Source organism: Mya arenaria, chromosome 5 (assembly GCF_026914265.1).
Source record: "Mya arenaria isolate MELC-2E11 chromosome 5, ASM2691426v1".
NCBI classification, from domain to species: domain Eukaryota; kingdom Metazoa; phylum Mollusca; class Bivalvia; order Myida; family Myidae; genus Mya; species Mya arenaria.
In genome coordinates, this window is record NC_069126.1 from 31,092,044 (window position 1) to 31,115,792 (window position 23,749).

Below are 23,749 nucleotides of genomic sequence, written 5' to 3' on the forward strand. Positions count from 1 at the left end.
TAACTCCTCTACATTTCTATGGCAAAATATACCTTTTGGGTCATATCTACAATCGTTCGAGAAAATGCAGACTATGGCAACCTTACAAATCTTAAAAGGCAACATCTTAATCCACAATTTAACCCAATAAAAGGGGTTCTTGCGAAACATTTCTCCACTTGAAAATATAACCTCAACTTGAAATTAATATTATTCGTCTTGATATTCAGAAGGAAATTACCTGCACTTGGGCAGCAGTCAATGTTTTAATCACAAAAAATAAATAGACAAGTGCGGGACGTACAACGTGTGTTAAGTTTCTTACATTTTTTTCTTTATTTTATAGTTTATTCCTCTAGTGAAAATATTATATCAATAATGGACAACAGCAGTGTTTTTAAATATAGACCAACAGCGTTAGTAACAATTACGTAATGATGACGTCACTCCCTTACAAATAAAATATTTTTACTGCAGAGCCGTTGAGTTTTCCTCGTGTATTCTTCCGGCTTTTTGTTGTCAAGGAATACAAAAGTTAAGCCGCTGTTCGTTAAATACCTTTAGCCGACCGCAAATTTGCTAAAACAGTGAACAAATTGCAAGTCACCCATTTACCAAACCGCGATTTTTAGCAACATGACATGAGCGTTGTTTTAGCCCGTTATGTTTTTCGAGTGCTTGCAAGTCATGGATATATTTCCCACTTCTTGTTTAGTGTTGATTGACACTAAACTCACTCGGAAGAGTCTTTTAAAGGCAATTGCACTAGCCATTTCTTTTATTTTTATATATTTCATTTGAGCAAAGATTGGCTCAGGACAAAATCAGTTACATTGAAAATTGAGAAATAGTGGGATCAACGTTTACACGAGTAATAGACACAAACCTGAATGGAATGGCATCTTTTCTTGTGGGTGCTAAAAATTTGATTAATACAGAATATGAAATAGAGAGCTCAAAGTTTACACGAGAAGTAGACACAATCGACAATGGAATGGCATAATTTCTTCTGGTGCTCAACTTGGATTAATACAAACAACAGGGTTGTTTGTGGAGACACGAACTAAAAACGCAATGGTATAGTGTTGACATTGATAGCAATAAATCATATCTCTTCTCAATGTCAACACTTGTTTAAACAAATTTTAATATAGATACAAATTGCATTTACTAGACAAGTGTGACCTTGACCTTGGCTGTTATGAGGAGATACATCTTCATAGAACAGGGCAGAAAAGAGCTGAACAGAAAAGTACATAATCGACCACAATGTCATAGAACCATATTAAAGAATATTTCCAAAATTTGAAGTACTTGTAATGTCTGACACTGTCTAAACAATGGCGAAGTTGAATTAGTGCAGAATAAGTTTGCATTAAAGGCATAGGTAAAGCCTGCTATAAGTGACCCCCCCCACCCCCTCAAAAACGTGTATAGTTCACAACCTCTGTTTATTGATCTTAATCGACTTGCCTTGATCCCTCTTATCAGATCTCAGATCTCAGATCTGAGTATCGGACAACAAAACAATGGACAGTAAATGGCCCTGAGCCAATAAACGAATATATAGGAACTTGGCCCCTACTGTCGGTTTATTGCCTTTAAGTCGGTTGTAGCGTATTATTGACGAACATAGTAATATTATATATAATTGTGCTGTCAGTCACAACATTGTGTCTGTTGTTCATTTTATACTTTTCTTTTTAAGCTCGACCGTGACGACAGCTAACAGCTTATAGAATCACGCTCCAGTCCGTTTCCTCGGCAGAAACCAGTACTGGTGTTCATTTTGAGAGTTCATGTGAAGGTACCCCTGGTGGTGATCGAACCCTCAATATCTTGGGTGAGAGGCGGACACCTATACCATCTTTTCACTCTAATTATTGTGGAGATCAAACAAACAACCATTTGGGTAAGAGGCTGTCACCTATACCACTTGACCACTCCTACCATCCCCTAGTGGTTGTTTTACTTGTTTTTCGCTCGATATCGTATAATCTTCAAATTAGTTTCATCATTCCAAGATTAAAATATGCATTGGTCGATGTGTTTTCCTATAAGCATAATTCATTGAATTTAGTTTCATCATTCCAAGCTTGAAAGTGTCTTTGGTAAGGATTGTTCTTCGATTATCATACTTCATTAAATTTAATTTCATTATTCCAAGCTTGAAAGTATCTTTGGTAAGGATTGTTCTTCGATTATCATACTTCATTGAATTTAGTTTCATTATTCCAAGCTTGAAAGTATCTTTGGTAAGGATTGTTCTTCGATTATCATACTTCATTGAATTTAGTTTCATTATTCCAAGCTCAAACTATATTTTGGTCAGGGTGTCCTTCCATGACCAAACTTTTTTATTTTCTATTCAGAATCGCATCATGACCGATTTGAACTAATTAAAAGTATATAAGTATTGGAACTGCTGGCAAGTACTTCCACATGGCGGACCGGTTGCAAGTTCGATCCACCGTAGCGACACTAAAATAATTTATCGTCTTCCGGGGGATATGGAACGGGTGTCTCATTTGACAGTTCTATACACTAAAACATGTTAAACAATCTAGGTAGCTCTAAACAGGTATACATTCTTTCTGTGGGCTATACACCACAATCGTACAACACTGTTACTCTTATTCTTGGGGTGGTGTCGAGCAGGGAGGGGTTGCCGACCAGAAGGGGGGAGGGGTACGTGGGGTGTAAGCGGAGAGGGGGTGGGTCGCAGGCGTGAGAAGAGGGGTAGAGTGGGGCGTGAGCGGAGGGGAGGGAAGGAAAGGGGTCGTGCTTACCAATAGGAAAGTGGCGTTGTAAAATAGACGTCCATTCTGGGGCACCTTCAGTAACCTAAACGCAAACTATTTAAGTGTAGGACTATATCTTTGCGATTTGCACATTGAAATACACCGATAAATCGTTGATTCGAAAAACACCAGGGGCTCCTATATGCTTATGACTGTCTTCATAATCGAGAGTTTTAAAAATTGAACTTAGATTTAAGCACTCATCAATAACGAGCAGATGCCCTCTGTAAGATTTCAATTAAAATTAAGAAAAGTGTTACTTTTCGTTGCGCAATGATTACCTCTTGCTACTATTTAAATTTTCAATCATATTATGCTACAGCAAGGAAACCAAGAAGTTTAAAATGTGTCCTTCAAAACTATTATAAATGATTTAATTCAAATCGACAGCAAAACCTTAAATGGGTTAGCATAAGTGGGTTAAACAAACGTATACCGTAACATACATCAACATTGACACCGAGTATTCAATCAAGCAGCATTTTTGCATAATTGATTATAAAAACCACTGCGGTACCCACGGCCTTCCATAGACATCATCCCATCACGTACGCGCCAAACGTGTGGAGAAATTGAAAGAGGCGTCTAGTCGGATATTGAAACATTCACAGCGTCTTATTGGAAGAAAATATGCAACATATTATGGATTGATTTCATTAAACATATTTGAACTTCAAAAATAAACATTCTGCGGGAGAAAAAAGAATTTTGCATGAGCTCTGTTAAAGCTGCTCTCTCACAGATTGACCGTTTTGACAACTTTTGAATTTTTGTTTGTTTTGGAATGAGCCAAACTTCGTGTAAATGTCTGGAAAGCAGTGATATAAGACAGGTGATAAAATGTCAGAAGGCAGTTATAAATATTTATCGAAAATTGATGTCTAATGGCTTAAAGCGTTACTAATGCTTTAGGAAAAAAGTAATTTTTGGCACTGTTCCAAACAATTGATATTCGTTCTACTGTGAGTTTAATTATATGACTGAATTGAAGGCATTGATGCCAAAAACCAGCTGATTCTGAGGTAAAATTAAAAATGATATGAGATATTGGTCAATCTGTGAGGGTGCAGCTTTAAAAGACAGTGCCAAAATGTTTGTTGAGTAATAAATCTAATGATGACTGTGCGAATATTTCTGGAGCGAATATAAAAAAGTACGAGTATGTAATTATCCCTCATTTACACGAAGTCCTTTATTCATTAGAAAATTGTGCGGAATGCTTCGGTAAAAGCGAGGACGATTTAAAACGCATTTTTCAAGCGTTGTCTGACGATGATAAATTGCATGTACATGAAAGTGGGAAATAAGCGTTCTGTGTAAGCGTTCTTTCAACCCTCGTAACGAGAGGTAATATAATTCTCACAATTTCACGTGAGAGTTGGTAATTAAAACATGGGAAGTAATCACTAGTAATGATAGTGAGATATTTTGCACATTTTCCTAATAAAGAGTCAAGCTGGGCACTTTGGAAATCAAACTATTCAATTCTCATTAAAAGTTGATTTTCTGTTTAAGAATTGTTTGGTATTTAGTGTATAATTTCGTGACTGTTGCTTTGAAATTTTCGGTTATAAATCAGTATGCTTAAGAGCTTAATCAAAGAATGATTTGAACTGCAGCATGCAAAAGCTGATAAAGGAGCCCCCAACCGAACTCCCCTACACCCCCCCCCAAAAAAAAATTAAAAAAATAATAATTATAAAATAAAATTATAATAATAATACTTATAATTATAATTATAATAATAATAATAATAATAATAATAATAATAATAATAATAATAATAATAATGATAATAATAATAATAATAATAATAATAATAATAATAATAAATATACATATATAAATACATAAAATAACACAATGGAATAACAATATATAATTATAATTAATAAATTATGTTGAATAAATCAATAAATTAGTACATAATAGTTCAACTGGATGCTTTTATACCAATATCGAATAAAACTGATGAACAGAATGCACCAGAATGCACAATATAGACAGAAACTATCGAAAATAGATATCCTTGTGAAATGCCACCAACCCCATATTATATCCATATTTGAATCATAAACTTATCGGTTTGAGGGAGGGGCGCAACTCCAGAGTAGAGAGCTCTCAATGTCAAATTATGGGCCCGCCCTTCCCGTGGGCCTGTCCCTGTTGTTTCATTATAAAGTGTTAGCGAAAAGCATCTTTCGATAAAGCTTACAGACGAAAACACATAGTTTGTACAACATTTTATTCAGGTCATATGGGCAAAATAAAACACCATTAAAACCCTTTAAAACATCAACATGTCAACGGAAAATAAAAGTAAGTATGTCAAATAGTAATAATTTAAATGTGCAATATTATTCCTAATTCGTTTCATTGATATAATATTATTTTATTAATAATAAAACGTGATATTTTCTGTATGTCCATTCCTTTTCTTTTAAGCTTAGGAGAAATTGCGTGAAAATTTTAATAAAATACTTAATACTCAAAATGTAAAAAATACGTTCAAGTCTGATAAGCGCGCATGTTATCTTTCACATGGAGCTAGAATTTGGCTTCCAGAAACCCCAAGGGAGGTCACATGGCCAGAAGATGTGAAAAGGGAGGCGCCAGCATAAGTTTTTCTTAATGCAATAACAAAAGTAAATTAAACCAAAAACTGTAAAGTCAGTTAACTCCTTTTGGAATTATTGTTAAATACTTGTAACACAAGCGAATTAAATGATTTTTTTAGCTTTAAAACCTCAAGAGATATGATCAGAATTTTATGGCAAAATGGTGCAAGTGAATGCTGATTATGTTCAAAATAAACACACAAATTAAAGACAATATTGCACAAAATCTCCTTTGGTTTATGCTTTCAGATTTATAATATAAATATTCAATGCGGCAATATACAAGCAAACAGACAAGCACACAGACAGTCAACGCTATAATGAAGTTTCATACTTATGACGTCACGATAAATATGACGTCACGATGTATCCGAAAATTAATTAATTGTCCGATAACTGTGAATTTAAAATAAGATTTGTTTTGGATTGTATTTTTGAATCCTATTCATTAACAGTTTTTAAGTATTTATCTATTCAAAACTGTGACAATAAACTATTTCATATAATCAACAATTTTTATGTGATTGAAAAAATGAATTGAACTGAATGATGTTTTAACGCGCATTCATGAAATGTTGCTATTACAACACCACAACCAACGTTACAGTTTTGTAGAAATGACACACGGTGCAAACTAGAATGCCCCCACTCTGATATGAATAGGTCATCATAGTTAAACATGTTTAATACGACTATGAACATTTGTGCCTATAATTTATATTTAGGTATTTAATACAACTTATCGATCAGTAGCCAATCATTGAATCATAACACCGTTATTGCAAGATACTCACGAATCAATAATACCGAATGCTAGTGTCATTTTTCTGTCCAAAACACTGTGTAAATTACCTTCCGCACTTTGAAAGTTTGGCCAAACGGAGTCGCCGTTTTCCATCGACGTATTTCGTTCGTGACGTCACAAAATTGAACATATCGGGAACTCGCGCACTATATGACATAATTGATGACGTCATTTGCCTAAACAGTGGTATTGTATGTGTACGTGTCTTTGGCAAAGTAATCTACGTCATATCTCAAATCACGTGGTCTCAAATTTCGCGACCATGTCGTCATATCCGTTACACAAAACATGTACTGCCAAAGCACAACCTAATGCACCCACGAATTATAACAAGACATGTCGTCCCAAAGACATCACATCCCTAAGTCATGGTGCATCATGCCCATATGATGTCCAATTTGGTGCATGGCTAGGAAACTGTTTGGGTCGAAATGTCCAACGTTTGATGTGTCCATAAGCCTGGTCTTGGTGTTTGGAAGCTTGTGTTCTTTCTTCCATTTCATGCGCCGATTCTGGAACCAGATTTTAATTTGTCGTTCCGACAAGACCAGGGTATGCGCGATCTCGATCCGACGCCGCCTCGTCAAGTACCTGCAAAACGCGAAAAAATATTATAACAATATAATAACAAAAACATACGATGAGGATTCTGTATTTTGTTCTCTTAAGAATAGTTATCGTTTTGAATGTATGGAATAAATTTCATGAAGAAAATGTGATAACAATTTATCTTCAAAAACAAACGTGAATATATCCATATCGAAGCCGTTTTAACAAAAATCATATGAGTGATTTTGTTGCTAGTATTTCACTGTTGAAAATATTTTCTATGTACGCTGAGAAAAGGCCCCAACATTTGATAAAAATTATAAAAAATGAAGTGCCATAGTGATATTTATGTGAATATAGTGAATCGGGAAATAATGCGTACAATTTATAACTAGATATGTATCTATAATACAGCACTGAAGGATTCTCGAATGTAATTTTTGACCGATTCGTACATTAATGTAAACAATCGATATCAAACGTAATCATTTCAGAAAATTACGATCTATTCAATTAATATATTAATTCGAGTTTATTGAATTGTTCTCATACGAAATTTGGATAAAATTTTAGTTTAATAACCTGTTAATGTTATTTATTTCAAAAGCTGTTAAATTGTTATATTTCCAGCACAATTTAAAGTGGAATTATTCAAGAAATTAATTCCCGTAGCAGTTAATTTGTTATTATATCCAGTACCTTTTTAAGTGGCATCATATTTTAGCTCAATAAATTATTTTTAGTAGCTGTTTATTGATAGTATGTCCAGTATCGAAAGTGGAGCTTTTTTCTCAGCTTAAGAAACAATTTTTAGAAGCTGTTAAATTGAAATTATTTCCAGTACCTGTTGAAGTGGAACTCCTTTTCCAGCTCAAGAATCTGGTGTCGTGTGTACGCCGTCCGATTGCGCTTTGTGTCTGACAGGATGGAATTGGAGTTCGAGCCTGGAAAGAAAATGGTGGAATATTAATTGTTTTGCGTTAAACATACAATATTTATTTCATGAAAATGAAATTTATAATATTTTTACCGTGAAAATGTTTATTAAAATCTTCAAATTTTTACAGACCATCTTCTTTGATTTCACGACAACAGAATGATGAAACATAACACTAACACTAGTAAAAGAAGTTTTAATATTTAATATAAGTTTATTCATTAAAACGTTTTATTTATAATCATATAAACTTTACATTTTCATCACCATTCCTATCTATGATGTTATAAAAAGTACTCCATCATTCATTCATTCATCCATTCATTCATTCATTCATTCATTCATTCATTCATTCATTCATTCATTCATTCATTCATTCATTCATACATTCATACATTCATTTAAATTATTTATTTATTTATTTAATTATTTATGTAATTCCATCTATTTATGTATTTCCATCTATTTATTTACCTATTTATTTATGAACTGGTATTTGTATTTATTTTCAATTAATTACTTATTCTTTGACAATTATTAAAAAGGAATAAAAATAAATATGTTCAAGATAATCATATTGATATTGTCCAGACGATGGAAATAAATTAGAACTCATTGACCGATTTTTGGTATTTATTTCTTTTTTTGAATAATTTACACATTTAGAACAGATCCCAGAACATCTTTATCATTGCTATCATCATAATAAGAACCAAAATAAATAATTGTTTAATTCCGTGGAAGCTCATATCCTTGTTCTGGATTTATTCTTAAAATTCCTTGTATATGTGTGCCCATGGTAGCTCAATTTTATGTTTAAGAAAAATAGCATTTGGATAATATTACTCTTCATATAATAAAGCGGATACATGTCTAGAATAATATGTTTGTTCAATTTTACTTCTATATTTTAATTTAGACAGTTTTTTCTATATTAAAGGATTTAGTCAACATAATTTATGTACGGACGTCATTTTTGAATGATGACTCTTTGAGATCAACTCGAAAATTAACCTTGAGTTTTAAGAGGAGTTTATTAAAAATAGACATATTCAAATAATATCTATACAAAACTTGTTCCCACGACAAAATCTCTACCAGCAGTGACTTGCATCATCGGTAGAGCTCGTCTCATAACAATGTCTAACAATACCGTGCCGAACAATAGATTGCGGCAGCATAATAAAATCATTGGTAGAACTCGTAACACTATCCCTGCCCTACTGTTTTCGTTTATAGAACATCCATTTATCATGTCCCTGGGCCCGATATGGTTCCGTTTACAAAGATGTCAAAACATGAGACGTGCTAGTATAAAATTCCCCCTCATATTGGTTCAGAAATGTCCCTGTTTGGAGATTTATTACGCTTGGAATAATGAACTGGAACGAAAATTGTTGAGGGAGCCATGAATTTCTCGTATTACGAACGGACTGCTATAATGATCGTAAATTTGACTGGTGCAGTTCATGTTCATTACCATTTTATAAAGTCTGTAATGGTAATGAATGTTGATATTTTTTGTTCTTTTCATGCCTTATGCTAACAGCAATATGGTATAAACAACATTTTTTAGTTATTGATTCATGATTTTTTTTATGAAATCGCAAATTTACATGGCACTAAACTAGGATCATAATACGCATCGGGGATTCTGCTTTTAGAACATTTGTATGTAAGCTGGTTTAGATGTAGTTAAATACAATTTTAAGGAGTTTCTTTTTATTGATCGATAAAATCGATTTAATTCCAAAGAACAAAATAAACATCGGGATTCTCTTATTTTAAGCAGTATGTGTTGACAAAATAAATATGTCTTAAATGGGTGTCTATACATTGAATTGGTAGCAGTCTCAGAAAAGTACAGTAGTCACATTTGAGGATGAACTAAACCCCCTCCCCCCAACACTCCCCCAACCCACTCGCACCAACTCCTTGCGTTCCGATTACACCATCTTCGACCCTAATAATTAAGATCAATTAAATATCAAGCGATTTTGAGAGTCGGCGTACCAATTAATGCTAAATTGTCTGCGTACCGCGTACCACTGTGTTGAGTCCCGAGTATTCCCAATCCAGCCTTTGATACTGCGTACCAAACAGGGGGCTGGGGAGTGTACATACTGATATTTGACCAGCAACTGTATCACTATATTTTTCTTTCAATTCGAATCAAAAGCATTATCATAATTTAAATACGGTGTGGCACAGATTTCCAATGACTGATGTTACCTGCCAGATTTTAAATGATATGCCTGCAGATTGTCAGTCCCACACGCGATTCCTATCAGTACAAATCGAGACAAATCAGTTTAAAACAATTGTAATATGACAATGTGGTAAAAGCCCGTTGCAAAACGGCTGTGGTCTCGTGAAATATACAACACCCGCGGCCAAAAGGTTAAATATCACCTGTTTCATCTATTGTTTCAGGTATCAGATTGTTCATTGTGAAATTAATTACTAGTTGTTTTCAATCAATGGATGCTCACTCGCGGTTCATTGATACGGTGGTTTACGGGTTTTACGTTGCGTTAGGGTTATGTTCTAAAAAAACTCCCTTTTTTAATTATCAAATGGAGAAAAAATAGAATTGTATAATGATATTTATTGAATCCCTCTGAATACTATGAACCACAGTCCCCTTCGACGAATAATATAATAATTATATTTGTTTTATTTTAAAAATCTCCAGAATCCGGTTTGATATATAAACTTTTTTTTAAAGTGAATATGTGGGAAAGGTTTGGCTCTTGTTAGCCACAATTTTAGTATTTCGCAGAAAGTAAGAATTTCTTTATATTGCAATTGTCAAATCACATCAATAACTTGAGAATGCCACTAATAAAGGTATCTCATATCATGCTAATGATAACTAATGATAGAGGCACAGTAGCTCAGGAAAGCAAACATTACATACTAAATAAAAAAACGTCAGTGAGATCAAGGATCTGAATTACAATATTGTCGGGTGATGACATATGCCTACATAGGCATTTTATTATTTATATAAGGCAATATTTCTCAAGTTTTCAAATTCATTTGTTTCAGTAAATCAGCTGTCAGCCGTTGTTGATTTTAATCAGGTGAAACAGTAGATGAAAACAATGGCTGTTCCAGTTCGTGAGTAGTTTACAAACTATAATGTGGAGCACTAAGGATAAAGATTGTTAATTTTTAATAACAAAAAATAAATGGTAATGTGACTGCGGTGAAGAAAGCATATACAAACAATCTGTTACTATTACATAAAGCACAGTCTGAGTCAGAAACTATACTTTTATGCGTTAACGGAATAACTAAAACCTAGCAAGATCGTTTTCAGCATCAGTCGTACGTGATAAATTGACATCGGAGTCGACAGTTCGTTTTTCCCTCAAATAGCCATGAGCAAAATTGCCGTAACGATAGAAAAAAATCAGCTGTTTATGAGTTATGATTATTTTATAGCCATGCCGTGTGGCTGTATAAACGCTCCGGCAACTTTTGTAGTTATAATGAAATCGATTTAAACAGACAGGGATTACGGCTTTACTCTCGGGCAGAATGCTAATTACGAATAATTAACTAATATGGGCCATGATGTTTTAATTGCTTTAGTAATGTTTCTGACTTTAAATCTGTTTCTAACTTTCTGATATATGTGTTTGAATGTGTTGGTGTGTTTTTTTTAATTCTTAAATTTAATTCATGCTGATATGAAAATAGTTTTAGGAGTTTGTACTTTACATTTGAAATCAGAATAAGACATTACACAATACCAAATCAAGAAAACTTCCCCGAAAACTGACCAAATTTTGGCTACATGTATCCATGGCAAACCTCACAATATGAATTATCGCTAATTGCCGTTCGCGTTGACCGCAACAAATGCGTTTTTTGTGCTACGGCCGAGGCGTTATATCACCAGAGACCACGTTAACGTAACAAGCTTTATTGTTTGACAGCGCTCTTATAGCTATTACACATTCTCCCCTCTTTTCATCCGGTCATCCCGTTATTTCGTGATTTACCGCACAAGTTTTACCCCTGGGGACCTTTTGGAAGGGCGAGCGTGTAAATGGTTTCAATTATAGTCGGCGAGCTCAATTGTCTTTGAAGTGACCCGCCGGAGACATTTCAACCTTATAAATAAACACTTTACAACCAACTACAGGATTCTGGCTTGTTAAGCTACATTTGATACGGTTAATTTAAATGTTTTGTCTACAGAAAACTAGAAACAATCTACGGTCATAAACAATGTGGAAGGTTTGCAAAAACATTGTAATTGGATATTTGATCTTGACAAGTTTCCGTAAAGCAATTGGTACAAAATATAAAATGATTTTATGAATGTAAGTTTTTAAAATTTCAATAAACATTTTATATTTCATCATTTAAAATATGTGAGGTGAAAATGATCCGGTTCAATAGTAATTATACTCAAACATTTTGTTGAAAACATGTAGCTTGACTGATAAGAAAGAGGTTGCGAAACACTGTGGGCTACTTTTGTGCACTAAGTCATCAAGTTATGTGCACATTGTACAAGTTTTAAATGAAATGTACCCAAACAACCTTTAAACACAATTACAATGTGTACACGCACGTGTAGGTACACATACAAGTTCACGTGTACGTGGTGTTTTGCACACAACCCCTCTAATGTATGCTTCTAATCCTTTCTCACGTCTAGTTTATTATATCTTTATTATCACTGTATCATGACATACTTGACGGCAACATACGTAAGAATTACTATCTGTATTCTTATTTCAGCGTTATACATGAGCTGACACCCACTAAACCCTTTCCTAAGACAGACCATTTGAATCGTAAAGAAAATATATGACAATACCCATAATCGATTATTTATGGACGTATTTTTATATTGACATTAATCCTCCCCTGCAATGGTTCTATTTCACGTTGTATGAGAACTTTTTTTGCTATCGTTCCAAAGTGAGACTGACATAATACATTAATTTGAATGCTATGTTTAACACGGCAGTGATGTTTTGGACTGATTTCATGGTCAATTAAACATTATTTATTTCATTCCGATTCGTGTCTGTTATTGATCGCCGAAGACCTTATAAACTTGTAACCTAGTTTGATTAATTCACGCAGAAATGCTTAGCGTTTTTGTCAGAAAACTTTGATAGCAAAATGCGAACCAGCACTTGAATTATTATGCATTTTGCATCATAGCATAGCTAATGGCATCACAACGAGTGACATACTAATTTTTAATAAACAGAAGATTAAATATCATAAAATATTCGATGCCATGTTTACCATTGTGTTAACTTCTAAAAGACTCAAAATTCTGTAAACATACATTTTTTTCACATTCAAAATGTATCATTTCAATTTCAATATTATACATACATTTTATGATTGGAGCTTATGTAATGTAAGGAATTCTGTATTATTATTGGCATGTAATCGCACTGAAATGTGAAAAGAAACACTTGCTAATGCCATACCTGCTGCCCGTTTGCGATAGACACAGTTCAAATAACAAGTCTTACAATATGGCATTCATCTTCTAGAACATGTGCGTAACATCCAGTGCAAAACAGTTGTACTTAAAATCCCTAATTTCGTTTAATTATCGACGCGCACTGCAGGCGTGTTCTTTTTATGTGTTCGTGAAGATGGACATGCTTTTATTCATCAACTAAATTTGAGTACACATGTATGTGTTTGTTTAAATTCTGTTTTTGTGTATTTACGTGGTGAACCTGCAAAATGAGTATTTTAGTGTTCATTTTATGTGTTCGTGAAAATGGACATGCAATAAAATGCATGTTTTTTAGTACACATGTATATGTTTGTTTAAATTCTGTTTTTGTGTATTTATGTGTTCAACCTGCAAAATGAGTATTCTAGAAACAAGTTTGAAATTACTGATTACATTATGAAATAACGGTCAATATTTGAACCGCAAATGTTTGATGTCTGTAGCAAATACTACTGTATAATGTTCTTTTTATGCCCCCACAAAGTGGCGGCATATAGGGTTGCCCTTGTCCGTACGTACGTCTGTCTGTACGTACGTACGTCCCGAAGATTGTTTCCGATCTAATTCTTGAAAACCGTTTGTCCAATCCTCACCAAACTTTAAACACATGTTTGTGACCATAATATCTTGATCAAGTTCGATTGTCATGGAAATCGCTTTAGTCATTTAGGAGTTACGGCCCTTTTTTGCCCAAAATACTTCAAAAATATATGTTTCCAATCTAATTCTTGAAAACTGTTTGTCCAATCCTCACCAAACTTTAAACACATGTTTGTGACCATAATATCTTGATCAAGTTCGATAGTCATGGAAATCGCTTTAGTCATTTAGGAGTTACGGCCCTTTTTGCCAAAAATACTTCAAAAATATATGTTTCCAATCTAATTCTTGAAAAGTATGTGTCCAATGTGGATCCAACAAGTTTTTTCCTGCCTGAATGGCGCCATATAACCTATACAGTCTTGCGATGCCGTAAAACCCAACTCAACTCAACTTATCCTATATGTGCAGATTATCCTGAATAATCATTATGGCTTATTTTCTGTGACAAAAAATCGAAGTGGGGGCATCCGTGTCCTATGGACACATTTCTAGTTTAAATACATTTAGATGTGGGTTTTTATATGAAAAAAGCTATAAAACGAACGCTTGCTGGCGAATACATCATACTACAAGTATGCTGAAATGTTTCTATTTTAATGGAATTTTGGAAATAACTTGTCAAGCTATAAATAGAATGCAAACTTTTTGTCTTTGACGTGTAATTAGTTTTTTTCCAAAAAAATACGAATTAAAGCTGTGATTGTAATCTGTAATGCAATGAAATTTCGCAGATATATGTTTTATTACATTTTAATAGATATGTGAAAGTTTGCAGCGTTCCTTCTGTCAAATTACGAAACAGGACCCTCATAAAATTCACGGTAAATTTCAAATATAAGTCATAAAACCGGCTCGCAGAAATGTGCTAACATTAATCCGAATCTTATCTCTGGTTACGGAAAAAACACATCTACTTTGCGTGTTTATGGGTCTAGTTTTGTAGAACTGATGCGATTAGACCGATAACTGCAATTTTATATGATATCCGTATAATTTATGTTCCTACAATATACTTCAAAAGTGGTATATTTTAGATTTGAAATTCAAGGCCATTTTCGTTCACTCATATGTCATACTCCAAAATCGCAGTCTAAACATTTAATAAAAAAAAGTGAGGACACTTTTGGAGCTTTAAGCGGGCTAAAAATATATTTAAACTGATCACAAAAGTCGATGATTTTATAATCAAATTGATGTTTATACTAATTGAGTTTTGCTCGATTGTGAAAATAGTTGAACTTTCAAGTCTGTTTTCTAGGTTTATTAAGTACTGGTGTCCTTTTGAGAGGCCATGAGATTGAACACAGAACCGCTAGGGTAAGAGGCAGACGCCTCTACCACTATTCCACTTTCCATATAATATCATTTACATCCTAGCTTACCGCAAATGGAAAATGAAACCTGTTTTTATCAACAGAAAACGAAATCATAAACATAAATTATTATCAACACCTACACATACACACAATAAGGGTAATATAATGGGCTTATTTGCTTAAAATTCTAAACCTGTTCACTAATTTATTAGGGTTAAGACACGTAACATTAGCCGATCTTGTCAAAACCCCTACTGTGTGTGACATAAACAGAATGGGTAATTTTGTATGAGAAAATATATCAATTTCATATCTTTTTTGCACATTATTCTCTATTAGAATTGTGGCATATGATATCACAATATCACATGTAAATCATTTTTAGTTTTCTTTCACAAGAGGGTTGTTTTATTCCCTGGAAAATACCATTCTGTTCTAAATAATGACCTGCAAAAATGCAAGGTATCTTGAATGAAGATGTTTTGACATTCTGAAATACTAGTACGACAATTTAACATAAGCATCTCTCATATTATAGAAAATATCTTGTACAAGTTCTTGTATGGGGAACAAGAACCGAATGAAAAGCTTTGTATGGGAACAATGTCTTTAAAGTTTAAAGCTGCACTCTCACAGATTTACAGTTTGAGCATTTGTTTCAAATTTTTGTCTTAGAATCAGCTGATTTCGGCACCAATGCCTTCAATCCAGTCATATAAGATAACTAACAATAAAACATATCTAAATTATTCGAAAAACGGCAGAAAATTTCAATTTCTTTAAAGCTTTAGTAACGCTTTTATCCATAAAACATCAAATTTCGACCATATTGACAAAAATACAAAAACAAAATGGCGTCACAACACTTTATTGTACACAGGTTATCTAAAATGTAGCTGGGTTTTTTTCTTACACTATTTCTGATGGACGAAATACGGATAACATTTTCATATAAGTGTAACTTGTGTTTACAATCGTATGGTCTGTTATATGTTTTATTTTTGTCTTGCTAAAATATGAATCCACACATTCCTTGCAACTAATAAACATGTGTACAGTTTTTGACACTAATGTGACAATCTCGTCGAAAATGGCAAAATCGAATAAAACATGTATAGTGTACATGTTGTGTGGTGTTTAATGTGAGTGTATAAACACATGTTCTTATGGAAGCGTATATCGTATACACTGATGATGTGATCATGTAGTCATGTCGACTAGTTTTATGTCGACATGTCGAGTTTTGACACGACATGTCTCCAAAGTTATGTCGAATTATCAACTTAGATTTTATCGACACAACTAGTTGAAAATGCTTTCCACGTACATTAGTATGTCGACTTATCATTATGAAGTCGACATAAGTTAGTAACACGTGCAGCCTGATGTGTCGACAAAACTTGTGTCAACATATCTTAGTGAGTGAAAAAGTCGACATAATTTTGACAGCATCATTCGCCAAGTCGACATGACTACATTATTACATTAATGGTGTATACGATATACGCTTCCATGTGTTCTAGTTTCGCTTTGTACTACTATTTTAATAGTGTATATGTTTCGTTAATTATCTGTATTTTGACGCAAAATTAAAAAAAATGCGACTAGAACCTCACATTATTCGATTTTTATGTATGATTGAATTCAGTTTAAGAACTAGGAAGATTTCGACTTTCAGATCTTCGCGTTTCAAATGACCCAAAAAACGGTCGTTTTCAAAATCATCGATTTCATAGATATATTCAAACGCAATTAATCATCAAATATAATATGAATCATACTCATAAATATTCGGAATATAGGGTTCCAACACTATTAGAATGTTTGGCTAAAGATAGTAATTTTCTAGTTTCTATGAGTTTTCCTTCCCGCGAAGGCGCCAAGAGTCTAGCTATGGCTGTTTTTACAAAACATAGTTTCTGGCGCTTCTTTCATCACGCGTTTCTGTAGCAGAAGATAATGCGCGTAGGGAGAGATGATAACGCGCCTACTATGTAACTTCTGTAACGCGCTAGAAAAAGAATGCCATTAGATAATGGTTAAGGCATACGCCGGTGTTGACGGAAAAGAAAGAAAATACGTTTAAACATATTACAGGAAGTTTAACATTTTTGAATAATCAGCACACAGATGACTGAGGAAGATTCGCTATCATAAACTTTGTGGCTATTTCCCCAGACTTCTGAAGAAAAAAACGTCAAGCCAACTGCCTATCCTTGCGTATGTTTTTTTTTTACAAATCGAATCATGTTATAAAATCAAATATCAAACTGATTAAGTAATACCTGCGTAATACCTTAATTTTGCCCAATAATTTTAGAGGATCGTATCAGATAATTATTATCGATTTATTTTTTGAAAATTACGGGAGAGGTACAAAACGTATTGAAATTAAACTATTAAAATTAATAAATGCGGCGTATGCTTAATATATCGATTTATCGATGATTGGTGGCATCTTAGTATTCATTGTTTCACAAAGATGAATAATCATTGAATCCATACAGGCATCCATTCGGAACTTATCGGCCATTTTTCTTTCGATAGGAAAGAAAAATGGCAGAGGAGTTCCGAAAGACAGGCATCTTGCAATTTAGAGAAAGAATCTCTTTGACAAAAGCAATATTCCATGCTTTTATTTTTTTATAAAACCGATTTGACATTATTGCAACTCAATTTGATGAATATTAACGAATAATTTATCATTGCGTTCTTTAATCGAAATAGCATTAATCACAACACCTTGATATATCACATTTTTATTAAATCCATTCCGACAGAGATGTTTTTACGTTTTTGTCCAAATGTGCCCCTTCGCATAAAGAAACTGCTTTGCGGTTGCAAAGATGTCTTAATCAATTTGGAATAATTTGGATTAAACACATTAATTTCTGAGCGATACGGCTGTGTATTAATATCGTATATTACCATTCATGCCTGCTAAAGCTCTAACAAAATACCTTTGAAATTCCACTTCAAGTAAGTATGATAAATATGAGAATTTCACAAGTTTTGATTAATAGAATAAGCAATCATTGATGAAAGAAAGATGATGGTTTGAATGAACCATGTGCACAAATTTCATTATATCATTTTCGCTAAGGGTTGTACGCCGTTATTATGTCAAGTGATATTTGGGAATCTCTTAATGAAGACGAATTGGACTTCTTTTATTTCTAAGAGAAAACAAAACTAATAAACTTCATGTTTAATTTGGTAATTACCTGATAAGTTTCGGAAATACAATTCAATCGTTGCGTCTCGCCTTAGGAAATCGAGACAAGTTTAATAATGAATCGCGCGTATTTGGAGTTTTCTAAACAAATCGGCGCAGCGTTTAATTATTTGCACCAAATTATGCACACTATCAAAAGCAGGTCCAGACTTTTTTGTATTTTCGTTCTTTGATATTTTATTTATACGTAATTAACAGTGTTTGAAGGTTTTAATTTGCGTAATTCGATCTTGAAATGTAACGTGATGAAAAACTGAATTAAAACATAATCCGTTTCCAACCTTGTTAATCAAGGGGTATATTTAAATCAAAATTCTCTGCTTAGGAATTCGGTACTCATTTGATGCATGTGTTCACCTTTTCCAAAACATGAAATAAAGGGATGTATTACAAATATTAACTAAAGGGCATTCGCTGAAGAATTTTACGGTTCTCATAATTCAATAGACGAAACTTTGTAGTTTATACCCATAGAAATTTCTTTAAAGACGCGAATATTTTTTTATATATATCTTCAATAAGTGTGCAATAATAGTATGATAAAATATAGATCAAGTGATAATATATAAATTATGTCAAAATTATCTCTCTTAGTAAATGGAGGGGTGAAAGCGAAACAGTTTTATCTTGTTCTTTATTTAATGTCACTTAGAACCTTTTCGCATTTAACCCTCGAAATGTATCCTACCAAAAAGTCACTTTCATAGATAAATCAATTTCTGATATGAAAGCTATACTTAATATAAGTAAATCCTTTAGAAATTCAATACATGTGCAAACAATATAATTATTGTATACGAATATATACAAAAAAAATCAACATTGACGATGTCACGCTGTTTCGATTGCATTATACATTCATATTTCAACGGACACATACTGTTTCCATAGCCACAAACTGAGGATAGGCCACAGCAATATACGTAAATCATAGTGTCAAAATAGTTTTGGTTAAAAATGTAAATAACGTTTTTCTTTACTTGGTTGCTTAGTTACCGGTTATAAAATATCACTATTATGTAAAATTCTTATGTTTGGGTTAATGTTTTTTCTCTGCTGTTCGTCGTATGTATCGGATGACTTTATTTGACATCTATTAGAATTTAGGTTTAAAGATGTTGAGTTCTGTTTTGTTTTTCTTCCGGACCTAATGCTGATATTGAAAATTCATGAAACTTCACAATATTTCTTATTGCTGTATAGAAACAGAACTGCGACTACCATAATTATATATGTATTTATATGTACCATAGTTTAGAAATGTAAGTATTATGATGACTTATTTAGAGGCTCGATTAGATATTTTAAACTGTGAATATCATTTATATGTCGAAAATAGCTCACTGTATCCTGTTAGCATATACCCGACTTTAAATAAGTTTCTTGTATTTTGTATCATCTATGCTATGCACATGTCACTATAATAAACAACTTAATTGCTTATTTTGTGGTGTCTAAAGGAAATACATTATTTAAAATAGATTTAAATATTTCTCTTTTTTATTACCGCATCATGTTATAGCATGTATTTTAATATATATATAGCTGATATGCGTTGACTTAAGACTCAATTTGAATTGAGATACCAATTTAATTTCATTAAAAGTATAATTAACATAACATTATATCACTTTTATTAAGAATTAAGGATAAACAGCTGATCTTCATATGCACATTTAAGTATTTCATGAATGTACACATAAACAGAGAATGGGCACAGATATAATTTAGTATAGAAATCTATTGATATGGCGAAAACTAGTTTACAAGGTTAATGAACAACACGATTTTCTTTATTTTTTGTATTTATAATGTTTAGTAAAACGCGCTAAAGATGTATTCAATTAACATTTACTAGTTTTATGGTTGTTTTTGTGTAATTTGTTTCAAGGACTTTGAAAGGGTACTGAAAATCTGATGTTTCAAAGTAAATTTCTATTATTCGCATAATTATTGAAAATCAGCCTAGGATCCATTTTATATGCATAACAAATTGAATGGTATAAAAACGCAGAAGTAAGACGGATCACATATGGTATTGATTAAGATTAAATTAGATACTGTTTCAGAAATAATTAACACACAATTCCCCGCGTATAATTACGCGAACATGCAAACGAATAATTTGTATGCAGCATCCGACATTTTGAAATACCATTTATTATATTTGATTGGTTTTTGTAACTTCTGCTCAAATAATATTAGCAATAATAATTACATGGGTCGTTAATTTGCATAAGGTAAACACCATTTACATATGATTCGATTCGTAACCTTCATTTGCATAACATTCTAATCGTAAACAGGTATGACGCAGTTGTATTTTAAACAGAATTAAAATCTAAATGATTCAATCTACAACCACCTACACTTTGTCTGACTTTGATAAACACAGAGAAGAACTATCATTGCATTTAGTTGTTGTTGTTTTTTGTTTGGGTTTAAGGACAATACAACCCCAAATGTTATATTTATGTGACGACAATGACACAAATCTAATCAAGTAGACCCACGAGAACATGATACGTGTATTACTATATAATTTATCCTCGTCGGGTACCCACGGACCTCGACGTAAACCGTATGTGCCGACGATGTTTTTGACACTAAAATACATGTAGTTCTAAATATCGTACCTGAATTTCCACTTGTATTGTTTCCGTTTTGAGATTTCCTCATCCAGGGGTAGATGACTGGATGACCGCCGGGTTCCTTGGTGTCTGGGGAATCCTGACTTCCGGGAGACGGCACGGACTCCGGGCTACCTGAATTCGCATCCGGTGAGTCCGGCTCCGTACTCGTAGGTGATGAAAAACCATTCAGTCTGCTATTAGGACTCGAACTAGTGTTTGTTTGGTTTATTGTATTTGTGCTGTTTGCGTTTATAGCGTTCGTGGCATTTTGCAAGGTCTGTGTGGAATTTGGTGACTGTATATGCGCCTGTGGTGGAGATAGTTGTTGCTGCTGCTGCTGTTGCTGCTGCGGTGGCTGATGATGATGTTGCGGATGAGGATTTTGCTGATGCGACAGTCTCTTACTCAAAACGTCATTATCACACGCTAACGGCAACGGATTATACACGTTATTTGGCGAGTATTTTTCCTCTAAATCATACCTTGGTCCATATCCGAAATTATGCACGTTCCGATAATAGTCCGATTGAGCTCCAATGTAGTTTGATTGCGAATAATCCTCACTTGGTGGAAACTTCGGCTCGCTGTACGAAGCCGGGTTCATTAAAAAAGAACTCATGATCATTAATAACAGTAGATTCCGGTTGTAAATAAACGAGTTCAGCTTTATTCCCACTATAATGTTCAGGCTGGTTTTATCGCTCCGCCTCTATTTTACATACATATCGACCACGTGACATAATTAGCCAATGAGTGTTGTTCGCGATGTGAACTCACTACGACTCGTCAAGACGAATGTCAGATCTTTCGCTGATATTGTAAACTTTTCGAAAAAGCCAAAATATAGCTCGAAATCTGTAATTCAAATACAAATAAAAGAAGAGAAAGTAGATTTTTATCGATGAGATTGTTAAGTGATAAATTTGATGTTTTCTTTTCACGGATAAAGATATCAAAACGCGTTATTAATTGTATGTATTCACCAGTTTCTTGATTCATTTAAGAAGTAAATAAAAAATAGATTTATTAACCTGACTTTTTTTTCCAAAATTTATGTCTTATTTTCGTGTATAATTTTCTAAACAAATAAATGAGTTATAAATTCAATTCAATTCAATATCTTTATTGTTTATTATTCTGTAATTACGGAAGAAAGCATGTGAATATATGGAATAAATTTAATACACATATATTTACAAACATTTATTTTGGCAAGTTATGAAGCTGTGCTATAAAAGGCAATACTCGATATATATTAATTGATTTATTTCAAAATATTTGTTTGAGTGATAAATTAATTGTATCGAACTGCACCTATAGATCAATCACACGTGATCTTAAACATATCCTCACTAATTTCAGGGCATTTAAAACTAAACCCCAAAGTGATATCATAATTCAGATAAAACAAGCATCTGAAGGATTGATAATTATTTTGACATTAAGGAGTCTCTTTCAAAAGTAATTAAAATCCCATCAGTAGAGAATAATAAAAGAAGAAATCATGAAGTTGGCCTTACATTTGGTAATTAAATTAACTGAAAAAGTGCGATCAAAAAGCGACTTAAACTGATAGCCATAAACAATATAATACTAAGCGAAGGTTGCGAATTGATATCGATAGACATTAGACAACCATATTTAACAAATGTTACGGCACCACGGCAATTTATCATTTAAATAGCCGCCCCTTCATTATTTGGCGTGTGCCGACCTAAAACAGAAATTATATAATTACGGAGTTGACAATGCTGTATTGATAATTAGAGGGTTGGAAATACAAACGGGCTTGAAGAAATTATAAGTTTAGCGCTTCTGAATGAAGAGACATTAATCTTTCTAAGCTCTGTTGAATTTCAGTCTTCCTAAGATCATTGATTTGCTAATGAATATTTAGGAAGGATCTAAGGGCGAAAAAGACATTTTTCAACCGCGGTCGTAAATTCTTTGACTAACCGCCCCCCCCCCCCCCTTTGTTGAAAGAATTTAGCCTCAAAGAACGGGATAAAACATGTATTGACCACAAATTAGAGGTCTCTCAGGACCGAGGGCGCTCAATGATTCCAACATTATTCAAATTTCATCTATACGTACAACATGTTGACATATTTAGTAAGTATTTGCGATTTTCACAATTGTAATATATTACAGTCCGAAAAGCATTCATATTTAACATTATTTTCAACCATTTTGCATCACATTTTCTCTAATTTTCTAATAGTTTAAACGAGACAGTAATTTGATTACTTACTCGTATAATCATAAATTTTAAGGACATATTTTAACAATAACAATATTTCCAAAAAGTCAAATTGATTTATACAGTACATTCAACTCAATTCATTTCATTAAAATCGCTCTTTTTATTATAAAATGAAATTCTTGTTTACGGTGACGATTTAACAAAATTTTGCGAAAAGAGTGTTTCAAAAACACGATTGTTTTAAGCTGTTCTTCTTATTCAATACATTTCATACAATCGCTCTTCTAATCAACAAACAAAATCATTCCTGTCCAAAGCTACGATTAAACAACAACAAAATGAAAAAAAAAAGATATTTAATACGAGAAATAGTGTTAATATTATTCAATGAACTTCAAAATATACAACACTCTTTTGAATTTATATTATTAAAGTAATGCATACTGGTTATTATAAGATTCCTTTATTGATAGTTGTGGTATCTAAAAACCACTTGATTGTATTTAATGACGAACTTTGAAAATAAAATCCAAACAAAATTGTTGATATGATAAAAAAAAC

General features: G+C 33.0%; 1 protein-coding gene across 1 annotated transcript; it reads right to left on the reverse strand.

The window, feature by feature from the left end:
* Positions 1-5,017: 5,017 nt before the first annotated feature.
* Positions 5,018-21,668, reverse strand: LOC128235369 (homeobox protein Hox-C4-like). Its single transcript, XM_052950179.1, has 3 exons — positions 20,989-21,668; positions 7,597-7,696; positions 5,018-6,794 (listed from the first exon to the last, which is right to left on the reverse strand). Exons 1-3 carry the CDS (start codon positions 21,608-21,610, stop codon positions 6,557-6,559), a joined length of 960 nt encoding a protein of 319 aa, XP_052806139.1. The 5' UTR covers positions 21,611-21,668; the 3' UTR covers positions 5,018-6,556.
* Between the last annotated feature and the right edge of the window lie 2,081 nt (positions 21,669-23,749).

What these genes read in the sequence shown, in the direction of transcription:
- LOC128235369 (XM_052950179.1), bottom strand. Translation starts at nt 21,610, where the DNA reads ATGATCATGAGTTCTTTTTTAATGAACCCGGCTTCGTACAGCGAGCCG. An exon ending in CAATACAAGTGGAAATTCAG is followed by an intron (nt 7,697 to 20,988) that starts GTACGATATTTA and finishes TTTTCTTTCCAG; the next exon opens with GCTCGAACTCCAATTCCATC. An exon ending in AAGGAGTTCCACTTCAACAG is followed by an intron (nt 6,795 to 7,596) that starts GTACTGGAAATA and finishes CGCGTTTTGCAG; the next exon opens with GTACTTGACGAGGCGGCGTC.